Source organism: Toxorhynchites rutilus, chromosome 1, assembly GCF_029784135.1.
Source record: "Toxorhynchites rutilus septentrionalis strain SRP chromosome 1, ASM2978413v1, whole genome shotgun sequence".
NCBI lineage: Eukaryota > Metazoa > Arthropoda > Insecta > Diptera > Culicidae > Toxorhynchites > Toxorhynchites rutilus.
In genome coordinates, this window is record NC_073744.1 from 168,331,423 (window position 1) to 168,350,049 (window position 18,627).

General features: G+C 40.9%; 1 protein-coding gene across 1 annotated transcript in view; it reads right to left on the minus strand.

Moving 5' to 3' along the window:
- The window catches only part of LOC129781228 (neuronal acetylcholine receptor subunit alpha-7-like), a 587,700-nt gene that overhangs the window by 60,446 nt on the left and 508,627 nt on the right, over positions 1-18,627 (minus strand). The window contains exon 6 of the mRNA XM_055789164.1: positions 5,215-5,290. Within this exon, the coding sequence (XP_055645139.1) occupies positions 5,215-5,290 (76 nt within the window). The remainder of the gene's footprint in view (positions 1-5,214; positions 5,291-18,627) is intronic.

The following is an 18,627-nucleotide window of genomic DNA, read 5'->3' on the forward strand; positions in this document are numbered from 1 at the left end:
TCGGGATGCCATAACATGTGCTAAAAATTATCTTTGGGTGTACTAGCATACACCTAGGTAAAATGTTCAAATGTAGTAGATCATTTTCAGAAATATTTTCTATCTACTATCATATCAGGTATGATCTAACCAGAGATAATTTCAGAATTCTAATACATAGATCACTTCATAAATCAGTTTTGCGTGGTTTGTTCAGCTACCACTGGTGGCAATTTCCAAATGCCGTTTCACAAATGTTAATGATTGGGAGCTGAAACTAACCACACAGAAACGTTGAAAGGAAGGCAAGGTTGGGCACCTTGACACCTGATTTATTGGCTTCTATTATTCTACATTTTTCGTGCGTGTGGAAAAGATAACAACGAAGATTGTCAAAATAAACGCTTCAGAAATGTAAAAATTCGCGTTAAAAGAAAAAGGACAAAAGATTGTTTGAGGTTAGGTTCGATGCAGTGATCTATAACCAGAAAACGTGTCTCCATGCACCTCAATCAATCACATTATCGAGCAGTTTTACGATCATATATAAACTACACGAAGCTTCGAAGGACATTCTATTTCTAAAGCATCATTTCATTTTAGATTAATCAAAACTGATCATCTTAAAATCAAACGGATTTACAAAATCCAGTTTTTTTTAAAAATATTATTGGCAACCCTGGGTACAGATGTGCCGCCTCGAACGGGTTGGTGCATGCTTATTTGCAATGTGTCTCTTATTTTGCTCACTCATATTGCTATAGCATATACATTATAGACAAACTCCAAACTTCAAACCCCGCGACGCCTCTCGCTTGAGTAAATGCTGTACCAGTATTGGTGGATAGCACATTTTTTGTTACTTTTAAGCTCATTTTATGTAACGAATGAGGATGTCAAAATATGTGCTAAATATTTATTTTGGGTGCAGTGCACTTCTCTTGTAGCCAGTTTTTGGCAAGTTACGCATAATAGGCTTTGGGTATTGTTGTAGAATTAGTAATGAGTACTTATCAATAAAATTGTCAGATCGGTCGGTCACAATTTTCCCTTACTGCGAAGTATAAATATAAATTTTTGCGCCGCGAGTTTCCTCTAATTTGTTCTACGAAATCAGTCATGAATAAATACGCGTACAAAAGTGTCCAAGGTTCGTAGGAACGAGCGCGAACACCCGGAATTAAATAGCCGAAAATCGACTTTAATCGACAGGCTAGAGCTCTAGTAGCCTGCTACCAGCGTAATCCACGTGAAATGCCTGTAACGTGGACCTGCCGTTGTCCAACACTGGTCGTCAATGCCCGTAGAAGCATGACACGTTCAGCTTCGTACACTCGATTCGATCGTAGAGTTCTCGATTTTTCGCTAAAATGCGTCTTCGGATCTCCTCGCTAATAAATGTTTATTTGACAATTTTGAAGTTCAACTTTTTTTCGAATTGTTTATTACACAGTTTTCTTTGGAAAGCCCTTTTCAATTTGGTGAACCTCATATGAGAGAGAGAGGCTTCAAAACGAAAACCACTTCCTTCCACTTTCGGTTATTGATCTAGAAGTAGTGAACGAGTTCGCAGTGGCGTCGAGTGAAGTTTTTGCACCCAGGGCGGAAGAGTTGATTTGCACCAACACCCCCCGTCAGAAAACATATTTATCAATTTTTTCATATAAATTCGATTGATTCTGTACCCCTAAAATCGTGCACCCGGTTACGGTTCGCCCTCTCCGCACCCCCCAGTCGACGCCACTGCAAGTTCGTATTACGCTTGAATAAAATTTCCCATAAAACATACTTTTATTGACCATGTTACAAAAAATATTTTGACGCCCTGTGTGGGGCCGGAACTTTCGCCATTGCTGTTGTAAACATTGTTGGCATCTTTTCCAGTTATTTGAATAAACTGATGGGCGCAAAAAAATCCATCCCTATTTGAAATCCAATTGTTCCAATATTGAGTTTTTTCAATCTTCTCGGTACCCCAGTCAACACTACGTGAAAGTAGGTAATTAGTAGATCCTTTTCCATTTCAGTTTCCAGAAAAACTAAAAAATATTTTTGTTCCTAAATGGATTCTTTTACGGTGACATAAAAAAATCCACTTCATGGTCAAAACAATAAGAACAAATAAAAACTAATAATTAATAGTCAATATGGCCCCTTTTGGCCTCGATAACTAACTGACAACGCTTTGGCATACTTTCCACGAGGTTCCGGAGGTGTTGGGGGTCCAGCTCGTCCCAAGCCTTCTTCAACGCAGCAGAAGTTTTGCTTGTTAGTACCGTCAGTTTTATCCACCACGTTATCCAAAAAAAAAAAACACAATAGGATTCATCGCAGTATGCTTCGGGTCATTATTTTGCTGAAAGGTGTAGTTATCTTCCAGCCCCATTTTCACCATGGATTCTTTTAGTTTTTCGCACAAAATATCGATGTACAGTCATAATACCGTGGATCTGCGCTAAGTTTCCCACCCCAGCCCACGGGAAACAGCCCCACACCATGATGCTTCCACCACAGTGCTTCATAGTTGTTTGTGGATGCCGGTCCTTAAAGGCCTTCGTCGCTCTTCCACACTTGGAGTCGCATTTCCTTATTAAACTTAGACTCGTCCTACCAAATAACGCGCTTCCAGAACTCCAGCGGCTTGTTGACATGGTCCCTCGTAAACCGAAGTCGTTTTTTTTTGGTGTCCAGATCAAACCTTTCTTTTATCGCCCGTTCGTGGGGGTTTCTTTGTTTCCCGGATGATTAACGTGTCCCTTCTTGCTTCAGTTTTAAGTTGATCAAACAGCTACGAAAATTATATTTGTGTCAGATGTAAACAACCAGTTGTCAAACCGAAGGACGCATCGATGAGGAATACACGGTAAAACAAATTTACCTAAGTGGATGTTTTTCTATGAACCCATGTCGTACCCATTTAGGAACAAAAGTCATTTTTGTTTTTCTAAAAAATAAATCAACGATACTGAAATGGAAAATGGTCTACTAACTACTGGAATACCGAGAAGATCCTAAAAACTTTTAAAGTTGGAATACTTTGATTTTAAATGCGCCAATCAGTGTATTAGTTCCTCCTCCGTTTTCGCTACTAAATTATTGGAGTAGACCCTCTGCTCCAGGTTTGCCCAGAAATTCTCGTTGATGGGTTGGCGGACATCAAAATAACATATATCTTCAAGCGGTTCATCCCCTCCGTCGACTTCTTCGTATAACGGACGGAGGCCAGATCCGGCCAAAACACCATATCCTCGTCCGGATAATATTGTTGGAGAAAAGAGGCAATCTCCGGCAGGTACTTTGTGCTACTTCCGACCGGAAGAAGAGCGTCTTTTACATCTCATTTTCGCTGATGGTTAGCCACAGAAGCACCTTCTTTGGAAACTTAGTTTGGTAGATGTACTTCACGTCGTCACTTACCTCCTTGATGGAGTACGTAAAGTAGCTGTAGTAGCCCTGCCAGTTGTTGCCATCCAGCGATAAAAACGTCTCGTCTTCCATGGCAACCGCGACGTTCTGGCAAAGTTTCATTCTCCATCATATTCAGCCTTCGTTAATATGTCACATCCTGCTGTTCCGATACGGCCGATTTTCACTTACATTTCCGCATGATGATGTCCATCCCCGCAGTTTACGATCGCGTAGCACCGTCGGCCGATCGGAAACCAGACTTCCGTTCAATGTTCCCATTCCTCTCCAGAGCTGTAATAATTTCATAGATACCGGAACGGGCGTATCCGGCGGACTCAAAGTACTTGACGATGCCCACTTTATTCGCAACGGGATGGAGCCCCCGGTACGCACAAATCATTGTGCGCAAATGTTTTACTGTTTTCGCCATAACATCCACATTTTAACTGATAGCGCTGTCAAATTCAGTTTGAAAATAGTTACAGTTATCGAAGTTCCGCTCATCACCTTTATTGTGCACCGGCAACATTGCCAATGATTTATAAAGCTCAAAAAAACATCCTGAAGCTGAAAAAAGCCGGAAGAGATGCAACAATGGTGTCGCTTAACTGTTTATGCACCTTTTCGAAAGTATGGATGGAATACCTTCTGGGCCTAGACTAACAGATGATTCTAGTTTGGTGGCGACGGTGAGAATCTGGGATTCCTCAACAGCGAAGCTGCTGGAAGAGTAGCTCAATGAAGGGACATTCCTGACAGTGGAAGCAATTTGCGTTGTAGATAGTGAGTGTTCAGGAAACACAGTGGAGAACTTTCCCTAGAATGAATGACATATCTATTCCGTATTTGAACTAGTCGTGCCTTCGTGAGATATTGTAGAAGCAAATCCATTTTCATTACGCTGTTTCTTGAAGTATCGCCAAAACGATTTTGGATTTCTCCTAAGCCTGTTCTTCCGATTACGTAGATATCTCCTGAAGCATCTTCGACTGAGTTTGTGGTAGACGCTGTTAATACGTCGATACAAGATCCTTGACAGTGTAGTGCGTTGTCTTGAAAATTTCCTTAGGGCAGCTCTTTGCTACGCGATCCAGCTGAGTTCTTGCGGGGCCCAACATGCAGATAAATTATTAAATGAAGGTCAAACTTTGTTTATATATGACTTTTTTTTAGTTTCTTTGGCGTCAATAATCAAAAAATATGTTTTACAACTTGGTCGTTAATGGGGTTAAAGCGACTGTGTTATGTTAAAGTAATCTCATATATCTCGGAACGCACATTGTAAAAGCCATACATGAAACGGGATATTTCCAAAACGAAAAATTGTACGTGGAAAAGTCCAACATCATTTAAACGAGATTCCCTGCCGTTCGTAATTACTTTCTATTTAATAACAGCCAAGCAGTCAGCGTGATGCCTACCGATCATTTAAATTCCAATAACATTCCCGAAGCTACCCTTCCAACTCGGCCCACAATTGTTATTTTTATTATCATGGTTATGATTGCAACTGCCAGTGGCTCAGCGGGGAACTTAAATAAATGATACAACTTTTACATTGCTCGAACTATAGGCATCACTGCTAGGGGAGCACTTTGCGCCGATTGTTACTGGGTTAAGTTTTCCCTTCCCTCGTTTTGTTTTTGCTCCCGCACTCGTGGTGGTGGTCGTTTTTCCCCCCAACGATCAAAGCCGGGGAAATTGTGCGAAAATTTACAACCGCCACTCAAAACTGGCGAACTCCTCCTCGAGCAGCCGGAACCGGAACAGCGAACAGAAGCGAAACAATGACAATTGTATTCATAAAGTAATAGTTATTGCGCTTACCCAGCAATTCCCATTCGCCGTTCGTTATGAAACTACTGATATCGCCGCCGGATTCGTCCTGCAGCTGCAAGTCTAGCTGTAATCGAAAAGAAAAAAAAAACTAACGTTAGTAAATATGCGAACGGTGATTACACCGTGAATGATAACGATTCGTATTAAAAATGGTTTGCACAACGCAAATATTAAATGTTCGCTGTGCGGTGCGAGTTGAACGCCTGTAAGTTATGCAAACGGTGCGGCGGTATCTGCAAGGAAGCGCGCAGCGGTTGCTTCGTCGCCAAATGACAGATGAACTATATCTCGGGACGACGAGGGGTGAGTGCATGTTGCTCTGTTTGATATGCGTTTCACTCGCGTCGTCGTCGTCGTCATCATGACAGACGACGAATCAAACAGTGCATGAACGTAGGTCGGATATTTTTCTCGCTTCCAAACATTGCTGTAAATATTGTTCTTCATTAACAAGCTTGATGGAGTGCCGTTCGGCACACGTGTGGGGGAAAATTAAATTAGATAACACTGCTTTGGCGTGGCGTTTGTATTAATCAGATTTCTCTGTGGGAAAATTTTCCGTCTGGGTATGGTGAGGGGTGGCAGGTGTGAAAATTATGCATGGCTCGACGCCAGACAGCTGTGGGGGTTAGTAGCATGGGATCCAGAGTTCCACTCAATGAAATAACATTATTTGTGGATGAGCGATACGCTTTCTAATTGCTCTCTGATGTGTATGTATTCGAGAGTACGTGTGTTGTTTGATTAGAGGGGTTGCGCTCTTAATTTAATCGGTCGTGTGGGTATTCCAGCTTTAAACGGTATTCGTTGGAAGATAGAGACGTATGTGGGGTCTAATTGTGCAAACCAATTCTAGGACTATATCTAAGTTGAATGTATGATCACTTCAACGCTTCTTCATAAGAGACTCAGACGAGATTCATTCAAGAGTGCTTCTCGATTCATTTGACACAAACGAAGCGACAAGATCTTGGTATTTCATGTATTGATGATTATAATCGGTTCGATACTGATACTCTCTGTTGAAAAACATACCGCAATTGATTCAAAAAGTACAAATAAAGGTAAATCTATTTTTTCTGAATCATAAGACGAATTTATGATATATTTACAGCTAGATGGGGCAGTCAGGAAAATGATGATGTTTTGTCTTTGAGTTGTCAAATTATAAGTGATTCGCTGAAGGTTTTTAGAAAATCTACATTTTTTTGATTAGTAATCATTTGTCGAATCCATAGCCAATGGCATCATTTGTACGCAGTCTATATCGATTTATCATCGATAGTTCGTTTTTCACCAGAGATTCCGATCAGATCGGCAGTATAATAGAAAACTGAAAAAGGACTTTGGTGAGCGAGCGAGAACATTATACACCAGCTGCACAATTAGAACTGAATGAATTTCCTGTTCAGTTCTTGTTTTTAAGGGACCTCAAAAGTCATTCGTCCCTTAGATGAATTTCCGAGCGGGCACCCGCTTGAATACAGATTAGTGTGTTTACAATAGTACTATTATTAAGCTATTGAAACAAGTGTAAAGGGTCAATAAGTAGCAAGCATATAACTTTGAGACATTTTATCTTTCAAATAAAATGATTACCATGCGGAATGGCATGGTAATCATTTTATGAGCTGAAAAAGAATAATCAACGCTCAAGAAGGAACGGATTCATCCTCGAAAATACCCAGCGCAAGTAATACCCCTATCCCATCCCAATTAGAAACGACGATCGATTCTGCATCAATATGATTTCTTTGATATGGTGAGATATCATCCACATCATATCAAACATTTCGTATTCTCTACTACCAAATCCATAGTCAATGGCACTCATCTGTATTGAACTATCATCGATACCTCAATTTTTGCTAAATGCTCCGTTCAGTCCGACTGCAGAAAAGAAATGGGATTAAAAGAGGAACATAATGCAGCGGTCCTCAACCTTTTTTATCAGAGCGGCAACGAACACGTGTTTGTCGTGGTGTCGCGGGCCGCAAAAAAAATAAATAAAGAAAATTGGTGTTCAAGACGTGACCGCATTGTTAACGTAGGACTATAAAATCCGAACCTAATCGGATGTGTTGTAGGGTGGTGGTGTCGACAACAACCGCTGTGAAACAAATTTTCACCTTCAGAACACAGCTCTCACCTCTGAAAAATACATTCTTCGCATTCGGCTAGAAATGCACTGCTCATTGACGCCACTTCCAACCCGTAAACATTGCTCGGATTCACGAAGATAAGATGATCGGATCGGAAATAGCCACCAATAAATCATTCACTATTCACTATTCACTAAAACTCTCAAGACTTTCAATTTTTTTTTAGATAGGCACGTAGCGTACTAAGTTGCATCGCGAATATTCTTCTCGTGCTAGACACAGTGCGGCCCCTGGTGATTACATATTTGTTCCCCCACCGTTAACTATTTGATAACGCAATTGGTTCGTGTGATTCAATCACTCAACCAATTTCTACATAAAACATTCTTGCATTCTGAGGTGAAAAATTTCGCACATCCGTTCAACACGGTGGCAAAATAGAAACAGAGGTCGACCAGACCGTGCACAACCTTTTCTAGTGTTTTCACGGCCATCCCACGACATGAACCAACAGCTGACTAATCTTGACTTCAATGGACTTTCAAGCACATTTATAGGTTTTTTGTTATTTCACCAACTATTATAGATTTTTGTGAATTCAATAGTTTGCTTTCAAAGAAGTTTGAGCTTTAAAAGAAAGTTTTAGGGTCAAGAAGTACTGACCATCACTCATACACCTTTAATCTTTTGAAAGTGATTGTCATACCACTTCGTTCACCCGACATAGAGGCTGCACTCCAAACGTAACGCTGTCTTTTTCGAAAATCTAAACTTAAACTTACAGATGCAGATATGATGTGGTGCAAACATACAGAAGCGCTCTACACCAGACGGCATGCAAATCGACGCGGTGCATCCACCGAACAAAATTGCACCACTGTGTACAATATCTATCTTCCATTCTTCATTTGTATCGAGCAGCCGTCAGCATTGAGAAAGACTGCTGTCAGCTTGCTGGAGCGAGACTTATTTTGAATGACGATGATCAGAGTTTGAATTAACTTCTTGAATGGCACTAACCTGCCCAGTGGATATTTGCCGTCTCAACGTCTTAACTGGCATCATTTTTAGTAGTACTTAGTTCAGATTTATTTTCTCAATTAACACGCCTTGAGTGTATTTTAGGTGGTAAGCTCTAGAATACGCGTGTGCCAGTGCAGAGCGGAAGAACTTTCTTTGACGAAAAGTAGGAAAACGATCTGTCCTGATTTAGAGATTTTTTTTGGGGCGTCCTGATTTGTTTTTCATATTCTAGAATTTGTCCTGATTTTCATAAGAAATTCAAATGGTACATATGTGATACATGAGTGTTGGTAGCCAATATTATTATGTGAATTTTGTCATTTTGTTGAAACAAAAGCTAGGAATCCACAATGAACCATTACAGTTAAATCTGATATGGAAGAGCATATCCAAACACCGAAATAATGCAAGAATATTCAAATCTACTTTCGAATCCATGCTGAATTATGGGCTTCTTCTTCTTCAATGGCACTAACGTTCCTAGAGGAACTTCACCGTCTCAACGTAGTATTACTTACGTCATTTTTATTAGTACTTAGTTGAGATTTCTATGCCAAATAACACGCCTTGAATGCATTCTGAGTGGCAAGCTCTAAAATACGCGTGATCACAGTGCAAGTCGGAGGAAATTTCTTTGACGAAAAATTCCCCCGACCAGAACGGGAATCGAACCCGAACACCCGGCATGTTAGTTATGACGCTAACCACTCGGCCACGGGAGCACTGAATTATGGGCTGTAAATAGGAAATCGTTCAGAAGATTTGGGCTCCAGAAGGAGCTCTTGCGTTTTATACATCACGAGCTGACCCGGCAAACTTCCATTTCCACTTTCGAACTTTCGAAGATCAATTTCGTTAGCGCAAACATCAAATGGACTAACAACGCTTGTTAATATGTAATTGTAGAACACATGCGCATTGAATTTTTCGAATTTTCCCATTTTCCGTCAGAGTTTTCTGAAAATTTTCAATTGTCATGTTTGGTTGGATTATGTGTATTATTTTTATGGAACCCTCTTTCCATTCCAGAGAAGGAAGGAGTGTCACACCATCATAGAAACATTTCTCGTACCCAAAACCCTCACATCCCGAATTTCGCTCCATTTACTTTATTAGTTCTCGAGTTATGCAGAAATTTGTGTTTCATTTGTATGGCAGCCTTCCCTTAGAGAGAGGGGAAAAGTGTCGGACCACCAAAGAAACGTTTATCGATCCCTAAAACCTCTATATACTAAGTTTGATCCCATTTGTTTGATTAATTTTCGAGTTGTTCAGCACCCTCCCCCTCTTTAGAGAGGGGAAAGGAGTGTCAAACCACCATAAAAACATGTATGGCTCACTAAAACCTCTATATGCCAAATTTGGTTCCATTTGCTTGATTAGCTTTCCAGTTATGCAGAAATTTGTGTTTCATTTCTATGCTCGCACCAACCCCCCGACCTCCTTCCCTCTAGAAAAAAGGTGGGAGGAGTGTTTCACTAGTTTAGAAATGTTTCTTGCCTCCTAAAAGCTCCACATGCCAAATTTGATTCCGTTTGCTTGATTAGTTCTTGAATTATGCAGAAATGTATGCTTCATGTGTATGACAATCCCCCCTCCCCTCAGAGAGATGGGAGGAGTGTCGAACCACCATAGAATCTTGTCGAGTCCCCTAAAACCTTCGCATGCCAAATTTGGCTCCATTTGCTTGATTAGTTTTCGAGTTATGTAGAAATTTTTCTTTCATTTGTATGGCAGACCAACACTCCCCCCCCCTTTAGAGAGGAGGGAGGAGTATCTAACCACCATGGAATCATTTATTGCACCCTAAAACCTCCACATGCCCAATTTTGTTTCATTTGCTTGATTAATTCTCGAGTAATGCAGAAATTTGTGTTTCATTTGTATGGCAGTCGCCCCTTAGAAAGGGGGGAGGGGTCTCGAACTATCATAAGAACCTTCCCCGGCCCAAAAAACTTCTACAACCTATAATTCATGGCTGAACCAGCAATTTTCGAGCCCATAAGAATCAGACAGACAGACAGCCAGACAGAAATCCATTTTTATAGATATAGAAGAAGATAAAAGCTTCAAATCCATGGATTGCCCTCGGCACACTCTTGCGCAACATTCTGTTATTAAATCGAGGTCCAGCAACACCGGAATCAGATCGAACTCGTAACCCCGACAAGATAATGTGTGCGCTGGTTTCACTAATACAGGCTTTGAAATTTATCATTTCATGCGCTCGTACTCTCAAAAAGACAAATTTTGAAAACTCAACTGAACTCTCAGCTATATGGAAAACCTTGCTGCCAGAATAACTGATGAATCGTGAATGCTGTGAAATCGCCAATAGCTTATTTATACTCAATAGTAATAATTCTAGGGTAGAGTATAGCTCGCATAATGCATAGGCGTGTGACCATCCTCATCTCACATCGCAATTACAACTAAATGGATTTCCGAGCGGGAACGGGCCGAGCAATAGCCTGTTTTCAAAGCAAGCGTTACGCTCTGGTCTTCGAAAATTTTAACTTATACGCTGGTACAGAAATGAAAGACGTAGTCCTACGCAAAAAAATACTCTGTTTCAAAATATACCTTAAATCAGTGATTTTCAACCGGTGGGGAATACCCCCCTAGTGGGGAATTTGGTAATTAAAAGGGGGGAATTTCGCAAGGGAATATTGCTCATTTACTTTTCTTTGAAGATGGCAATGATTAGCAAGAATTGTCACAAAAAGTTTTTTGAGGGGGCCTTCGTAGCCTAATTGGTTGCGTGTCCGCTACTAAGCGAACGATCATGAGCTCATAACTCAGGGCCCCTCAACTGACCATCTTTGTGTGTTATTCTAGCTACTGTTTCCATGCAACAATCATCATGTGACGGTAATCCCAGTCCCTTACCGCTCACATTTTCGGTCTACTGCATCGGTAATTGGCACTAGTAATAACACAACAATGGAAGCCTCGTATCAACAGTCCTGCTGTGAACAGTCCATCTGTAAACTTTCGAATCGATAGAATAGGAATACTCTTACGCCTAAACGGCTACTGTGCAATAGATACAAACAAATGTTTATCGATAGATAGGAATACTCTTACGCCTAAAAGTGGCTACAGTGTAATAAACAACAAAAGTTGAAGATTAAGATGAAAATCTACACGAATAAATTCGGCTCTGTTACAGCTGAATAGCTAAATGAGCCTAATAGAATAAACAGAAGAGATAAAAAAAATCTTTTTTGGATAAGGCAATATTTGCGATTCTTGGAAAACATTTCCAAATCTGAAATGTAATGTTCAATTGAACAACTTCGCAATGTTTGAAAGACTTTCATCAGTGAATGATGATGAAACAGACGAAGAAATAGTAGGGAAGATCTTAAAAAGGAAATTGTACGGCATTTATCAAGATTTTTTACAACAAGTTAAACTTGAAACACATTTTCCTTATATCAAAGAAAAAGATCTGGGCATAGTTCGAAGTCCCTTCCGACTGGCAGTGACGAGAGTTTCGGATCAATTCCAGAACAAACTCATCGATATTCGAAAGCTCGATTCATATTCTGATATGCGGAATAAGCGTTACGAGTGTTGTTGTATGTTGCATAGAATTTATGTGAATCTGGATTTTCTACAATGCTGCTGGGAACAAAACACCGTAACAGAGTGAATATTGAAGATGACATGAGGTGTGTTTTTCTACAACGTTCTCAAGAATTACGATTTTGGCGAAAAACTTTCAGGCACACGCCATATTGACTTGACAGACTTATTTACCTTTTTTGTAATCAGACAAAAGTACAAAATCAAATTTGTTACGAATATAACTTGAAAGCCGTTTGTTTTCTTTTATCGTTTTACTGATATGTTACTGAATTTCTTCCGAAATACTGATAAGGGGGAAGGCACTGGGATTAGTTTTCGTAAAGGGGGGAATGGAGCAAAAAGGTTGAAAACCACTGCCTTAAATGATCCAAAAAGTACGAATAAAAGTAAGTCTATTTTTTCTTGAATCACTTCTATAATTCGTAATAATGTTCCCCAACTGAAATACAGATATACAGTTTATTTTTTTATGTACAATGATTTTTTTTGTTATTGGGCTTCAAAATATAAATAGTGATCCATCTATTTTATTCACTTTCTCTCATATTTCCACTTATTTTCGACGTAATATTTAACGAGCAACATAAATCTAAAAGTGATGGATTAAGGGGCTTCGCAAACTTTTGCCCGTTGCAATAAAAAATGAATTACAATTCGAGGAAAATGCTATTTCATCAATCCTCCCATAGATTAACTTTTTGAATTCCAGCACCCAAGGTAACAAATTGGAACAAACATCGGCAAAGATTAATACACCCACCCGGGGGGAGCAATCGGAGTCTCCACCTAGCCCCAACCTTTTCAACGCTGGAGACTCACTTTCAGATGTCGGGGAAGCACCAAGCCCCCCAATCCCCACAACCGTGCGATCATTCAAGTGGTCAACACTCTTGTTTCCAACCACTTATTTATTGCCCTGGCCGGTCAAAATCATCTGGGCATCATCTGGGCGTAACACAGAGCCAAAGTTTGGATTTCCGATTTTACTATGCCCTCTCCCTGTGCCATAGATATCCCCACCCACCAGAAGCACCTGTGCAACAAGGTTGTCTTCCCTCTGTTAGTGTCAGAATGCTGGCAGCAATCTTGAGTGAGACTCAAGAGAAGACACATTGTCTTTACATTTTATTGATAGCCATCAATTCATTGTGTGCGGTTCGACCTCTAAGTTCGATACGCTTGGCTTGCGACGGGAGGGGGGAAGAGAATTTATATCGAAAACCACTTACAATGATTGTCAATTTTTTATCCACTCGGCTCGAGCTCGAGCCGAAGATGGTCCGCCGGAAGCAGCCAGCATGTAAAAAGCAGATTATTACGAGCCGGTGCCAGGATTTATTGGACCTGGGTTATGAGTTTCGGCTGCTGTAGCTGTGCTGTGGAAGATCTGTCGTACGCCTTGCCTATTGTTCCATCGGAATCGGAGGAGGAATAGATAATATAAATGTGTATGTGTGTGAGTGGCACAACAATTTACATCGTGGGGTAGTCGTAAATTATAGCGAAATATTGAGAGTACGCTACGAACCGCAAACGGCCAAAAAGTTTCCCAACTGTCAGAGGCAGAGCTCGAGGAGTCCGACGATGAGGAGCTATTTATGACTTCTGAACTCGTTTGGCCCGAATACACTGAGGCTATGTGAGTAAAAGGGAGATGTGCAGCTAGCGATAACGATTTACGAGACAATTAACCCACAAATGGTCAACGGAGCGTTTCGTCATTCATATGCTTGTTTCATGGTGGAGTTTCGGGTTCAACTTTTGTTCAGAACAAAAGTTGCAATCAAAAACTCACTGAAACACTACTATTGTAGTTTGTTAGTTGCTGATTTTGCTTCAGTTCTAGTTTATTGGTGGGAATTGTACCGATAGTCGTATTCAAAATAATAGTAGTGGGAGTTTCAAAACAATAAAAATAATTGGGAATTTATGCATTAATCCTAGGTTTCTCGATAGTGTATATTAGTATGATCTTTTAAAGAACAATTATGGAATGTTTTATTTTTAGGAATTATTAGAAATCTACTCAAATATTTCATACTAGATGACCCGGCAAACTTTGTCTCCCCCAAAATATATTAGGCTGTCAAAAAAGTCCTGCGGTATTTCCGCGAGGTGTCGTTGTAAGCGCGTAGTTCTAGTTGTATTAATTGTATCGAGTCATACTATAGCTTGTTGGAAAGGTACGCGCTATAATATAGTCCTTGACAGTGTTTTGTTTGGTTAAATCGTTCGTGAGTTATAGCGTCGCAAATATGGAGCAAAATAAAGAGAAAATCCGACATATTTTACAGTACTACTATGACAAAGGCAAAAATGCATCTCAAGCTGCCAATAAAATTTGTGCAGTTTATGGACCCGATACAGTTTCCATTTCCACCGCACAACGATGGTTTCAACGTTTTCGTTCTGGTGTAGAGGTCGTCGGAGATGCGCCACGCTCCGGAAGGCCTGTCGTCGAAAATTGCGACAAAATCTCTGAATTAGCCGAGAAAGACCGGCATAGTAGCAGCCGTAGCATCGACCAAGAGCTGGGGATAAGTCATCAAACCGTTATTAACCATTTGAAGAAGCTTGGATTCACAAAGAAGCTCGATGTATGGGTGCCACACACTTTGACGCAAAGGAACATCTTTGACCGTATCGACGCATGTGAATCGCTGCTGAATCGCAACAAAATCGACCCGTTTCTGAAGCGGATGGTGACTGGCGATGAAAAGTGGGTCACTTATGACAACGTGAAGCGCAAACGGTCGTGGTCGAAGCCCGCTGAAGCGGCTCAGACGGTGGCCAAGCCCTCATTAACGGCCAGGAAGGTTCTGCTGTGTGTTTGGTGGGATTGTCATTGTCACTATTATGAGCTGCTTCCCTATGGCCGAACGCTCAATTCGGACCTGTACTGCCAACAACTGGACCGCTTGAAGGTAGCACTCATGAAGAAGAGGCCATCTTTGAAAAACAGAGGCCGCATTGTCTTCCATCAGGACAACGCCAGGCCACACACTTCTTTGGTGACGCGCCAGAAGCTCCGGGAGCTCGGATGGGAGGTTCTTTTGTATCCGCCGTATAGTCCGGACCTTGCACCAAGTGACTACCACCTGTTTTTGTCCATGGCGAACGAGCTAGGTAGTCAGAAGTTAGCCACAAAAGAGGCCTGTGAAAATTGGCTATCCGAGTTTTTTGCCAATAAGGAAGCGAGCTTCTATAACAGGGGTATTATGAAGTTGGTGTTGGGATCGCCGTAATCCTGATATATAAGTATGCCATGATAATGAGCAAATAAATTTTTCATTCCACTATCGTTATTCACTCTATCAAGACGTCTTTTAATTCCGATAGGTTATGGGCCCAGACGAACGGACATAACCAGAAGCCAACCACTCAAGATTTTCTCACTGAAGATGAGCACCGATGCAAGTACTGAAAGTTTTCCGGGATCGGGATCAAGCAGCGTGGCTTTGGCCGAGTCGTGCGGACGGTTGGAAGCAGTGCAGCTCTGCCGGTGGAGAAACTAAAGGGAAGGGAAAACTACGTCACGTGGGCGTTCTCGATGAAAATGACCCTCATCCGAGAAGGTACATGGAGTGCGGTGGAGCCGCAGGATGACGAGGTTGTGGACAATGACACGAAACTCAGGGCATTGGCCTCCATCTGTCTCAGTTTGGAGAAGACAAACTACAGTTTGGTGCTGGCCGTGAAGGATGCGAAGGAAGCTTGGGACAAGCTAAAAAAGGCATTCCAAGATGACGGTATATATCGGCGGATCGTTTTACTGCAGCAGCTTACTTCGATTCGTTTGGAAAATTTTCAAACAACCGAAGCGTACGTGGATGCCATGGTTTCAACGAGCCATAAACTGGCGGAGATGAATTTTGTTGTTAGTGACGATTAGTTGTCATCGTTACTGCTAATGGGACTGCCAAAGTATTATGCTCCTATGGTGATGGGCATGGAAGCATCCGGTCAAGCTTTGTCAGCCGATGTAGTCAAATCAAAGATTCTGCAGGACGTAAAGCCGAAGCAGGGACCGAGAAACAGCAGTGATGAGGGAGCATTTTACAGTGGCGAACAGCATCAGAGGCGTCGTAAGAGCGGTGGATCGATTAAGGCCAAAGACGATTGTTGTTTTAACTGCAATAGACCCGGTCATTATGCCGCAAATTGTGCGGAGAAGAAAGTACCGCCGCGGCGTGGCAAGGGCCGTGCGATGTGTGCAGTTTTCGCTATTGGTGATGTACAGCAGGAAGAATGGTACTTCGACTCCGGAGCCACCACTCACATGGCGCGTGTAGGAACGAGTTTCAAGAACAAGCAAGAAACATCTTTTCAAGTTGGAACAGCGAACAATGGAAGCTTGCGTCCAAAAACGAATGAAGAAGAAGACGAGATGAAAAATGTACCCTACAAAGCAGAAGCAGTAGGAAGTTTAATGTATGTGTCTCAAGTTACGAGACCTGACATCAGTTATGCCGTTAACATCGTAAGCCAGTATAGCAGCAATCCCGGACGCAAGCACTGGGAGGCGGTTAAACGAATTTTCTTCGTTCTTCGTGGAGATTGAGTGGATCGATGAAATAGCTGCAAAGGTTCCAGAACGCACTCTGGATGAGTCAGAGGTCAAGAATAATGTCCCAAATTCGGGAGGAGCAATGGCAGAAGTGGAGTTATCTGAGAGCCTACTGCTTCTTTGTAGGGTACATTTTTCATTTCGTCTTCTTCTTCAGTTGGCATCTCGTTGGGAACAAGTCATCGAACAAAACGGCGCATATTTGACTTAAAACAGATGATTGTAACTAATTTTATGAACAAATGAAAATTCAAAAAAAATACCGCAGGACTTTTTTGACAGCCTAATATGTTTCGTTATCACATCCACGGTTTCTTACTAAGCGCACATTCATGGGTCCAGCAGCCCCCCTGCCCTTAGAGAGATAATAGAAACGTTTCGTACCCCCTAAAACCTCCACATGCCAAATATGACTCAATTTGCTTGATTAGTTCTCGAGTTATGCAGAAAGGGCCTGGCCGGGTAAGGGAGTAAAAAGTGTCCCCAAACCAAATCACTAGCTGTATGGCAAATATTGTATAGGATATTAAATATGACATTTTGGCAGTTTATTTGAACCCCTATGTGGTTTAACGTAGGACAGGGGTTCTCAAACTGTGTTGGGCAAGAGACCCCTTTTCCAGAATGAAGTCATAACTCAGACCCCCAGAACTAAATTTCTTTGAAAATCCTATCTTTAGTTTTTTGACGTGGGACTACGTCTAACCGGATAATATGGGGGGTAAAATGAAAACCTAAACTCAAAACATGCAGAAAAAAATGAAAGATACCGAATGCTTATAACTCGAACATTTTTTACTGGATCGGAAAGATGTTTGCATCAATTGATAGGGAATATTTCTACGCTTCTATCGCAAATAATAAAATGTTATTTTTCATTAGATAAACAATTGAATAACTGTAAAATGTTAAGCGTTATCTAAACGCCCTTACTACATTGTTTTGATTGGCCCGATTTACGGTTTCCCCAACACAGCCATCAAAACCAAGCAGCATTAGAGAAATCGGCATTGCAAATACTTTAAAGTCGGGGGCATTTTTGTTCCGACTGAAATGTGTTTCCCCAACACAGACTTCAGAACCAAAGTGTCTGGGGAAACTGGCATTGCAAATTCATGCAGATCGGGGGCATTTTTGTTCCGACTGAAATGTGTTTACCTAATACAGACTTCTAAACCAAGGTGTCTGGGGAAATCGGCATTGTAAATACATGGAAATCGGGGGCATTTTTCATCGGACTGAAATGTGGTTGCCTAACACAGGCTTCTAGACCAAGATGTCATCATACCAAACGTAAAACGACTACCATTAAATTTACTTGTAACGAAGAACATAATCTATCACAATGCGTGAATTGTGCTTATATGTCATTATACAATCTTTTTACTCACAAAATAAATATATTGAATTCAATTGAATTCGAAAATTATTTCATTTGTGGAGGCGATCATCCATACCTCTAACGCTAAAGATCACGAGTTCAATTCTCACTCCCGACATTATTCCAAAAATGGAAGTAAAAGTGACGAACCAGCTAAAATGTGCTGAAAGTCACTATAATAGAGAAAAAAATTGTTTCATTCAATCAAAAATTTAATCAATACAAACAAATGATTGCTAAGCTAAGGTAGTCCCACGTCAACCTTTCGGTTATATCATAGATATAACCCACCCATTTTTTTTCTTACTGAATTATTAGCAATTTGAAAACATTGCAGTTCGTGGATTGTCAAATGATTTCTTCGGTGGAATAGCTTTATCGGTAACAAAATCGATCGGTTCTCCTCTGATATCAGTCTTCATATATGTAGCAAAAATCATTTATTGGAAAATATTTTCACCTTTAACACGTTGAGCACCAAATTTTTCTTACTGCGCTTTCCATTCAGCCCGCATCAAAACCGTTTGTGCAAAATCATTGTCGGTCCCAGCTCCCAAAAATACTTATTGTATAAATAGAAATTCGACTATAAAGTATGACTAGGGACTAACGCTGGGCTCAACGTGTTAATATATCGAACATACCCTAACAACAGAGCTTCATTGCTAGGTGATGTAGACTCGTATAACTGGAGAGAAAATCTGTTGCTCTATAATAAATTGAATAACATTTTT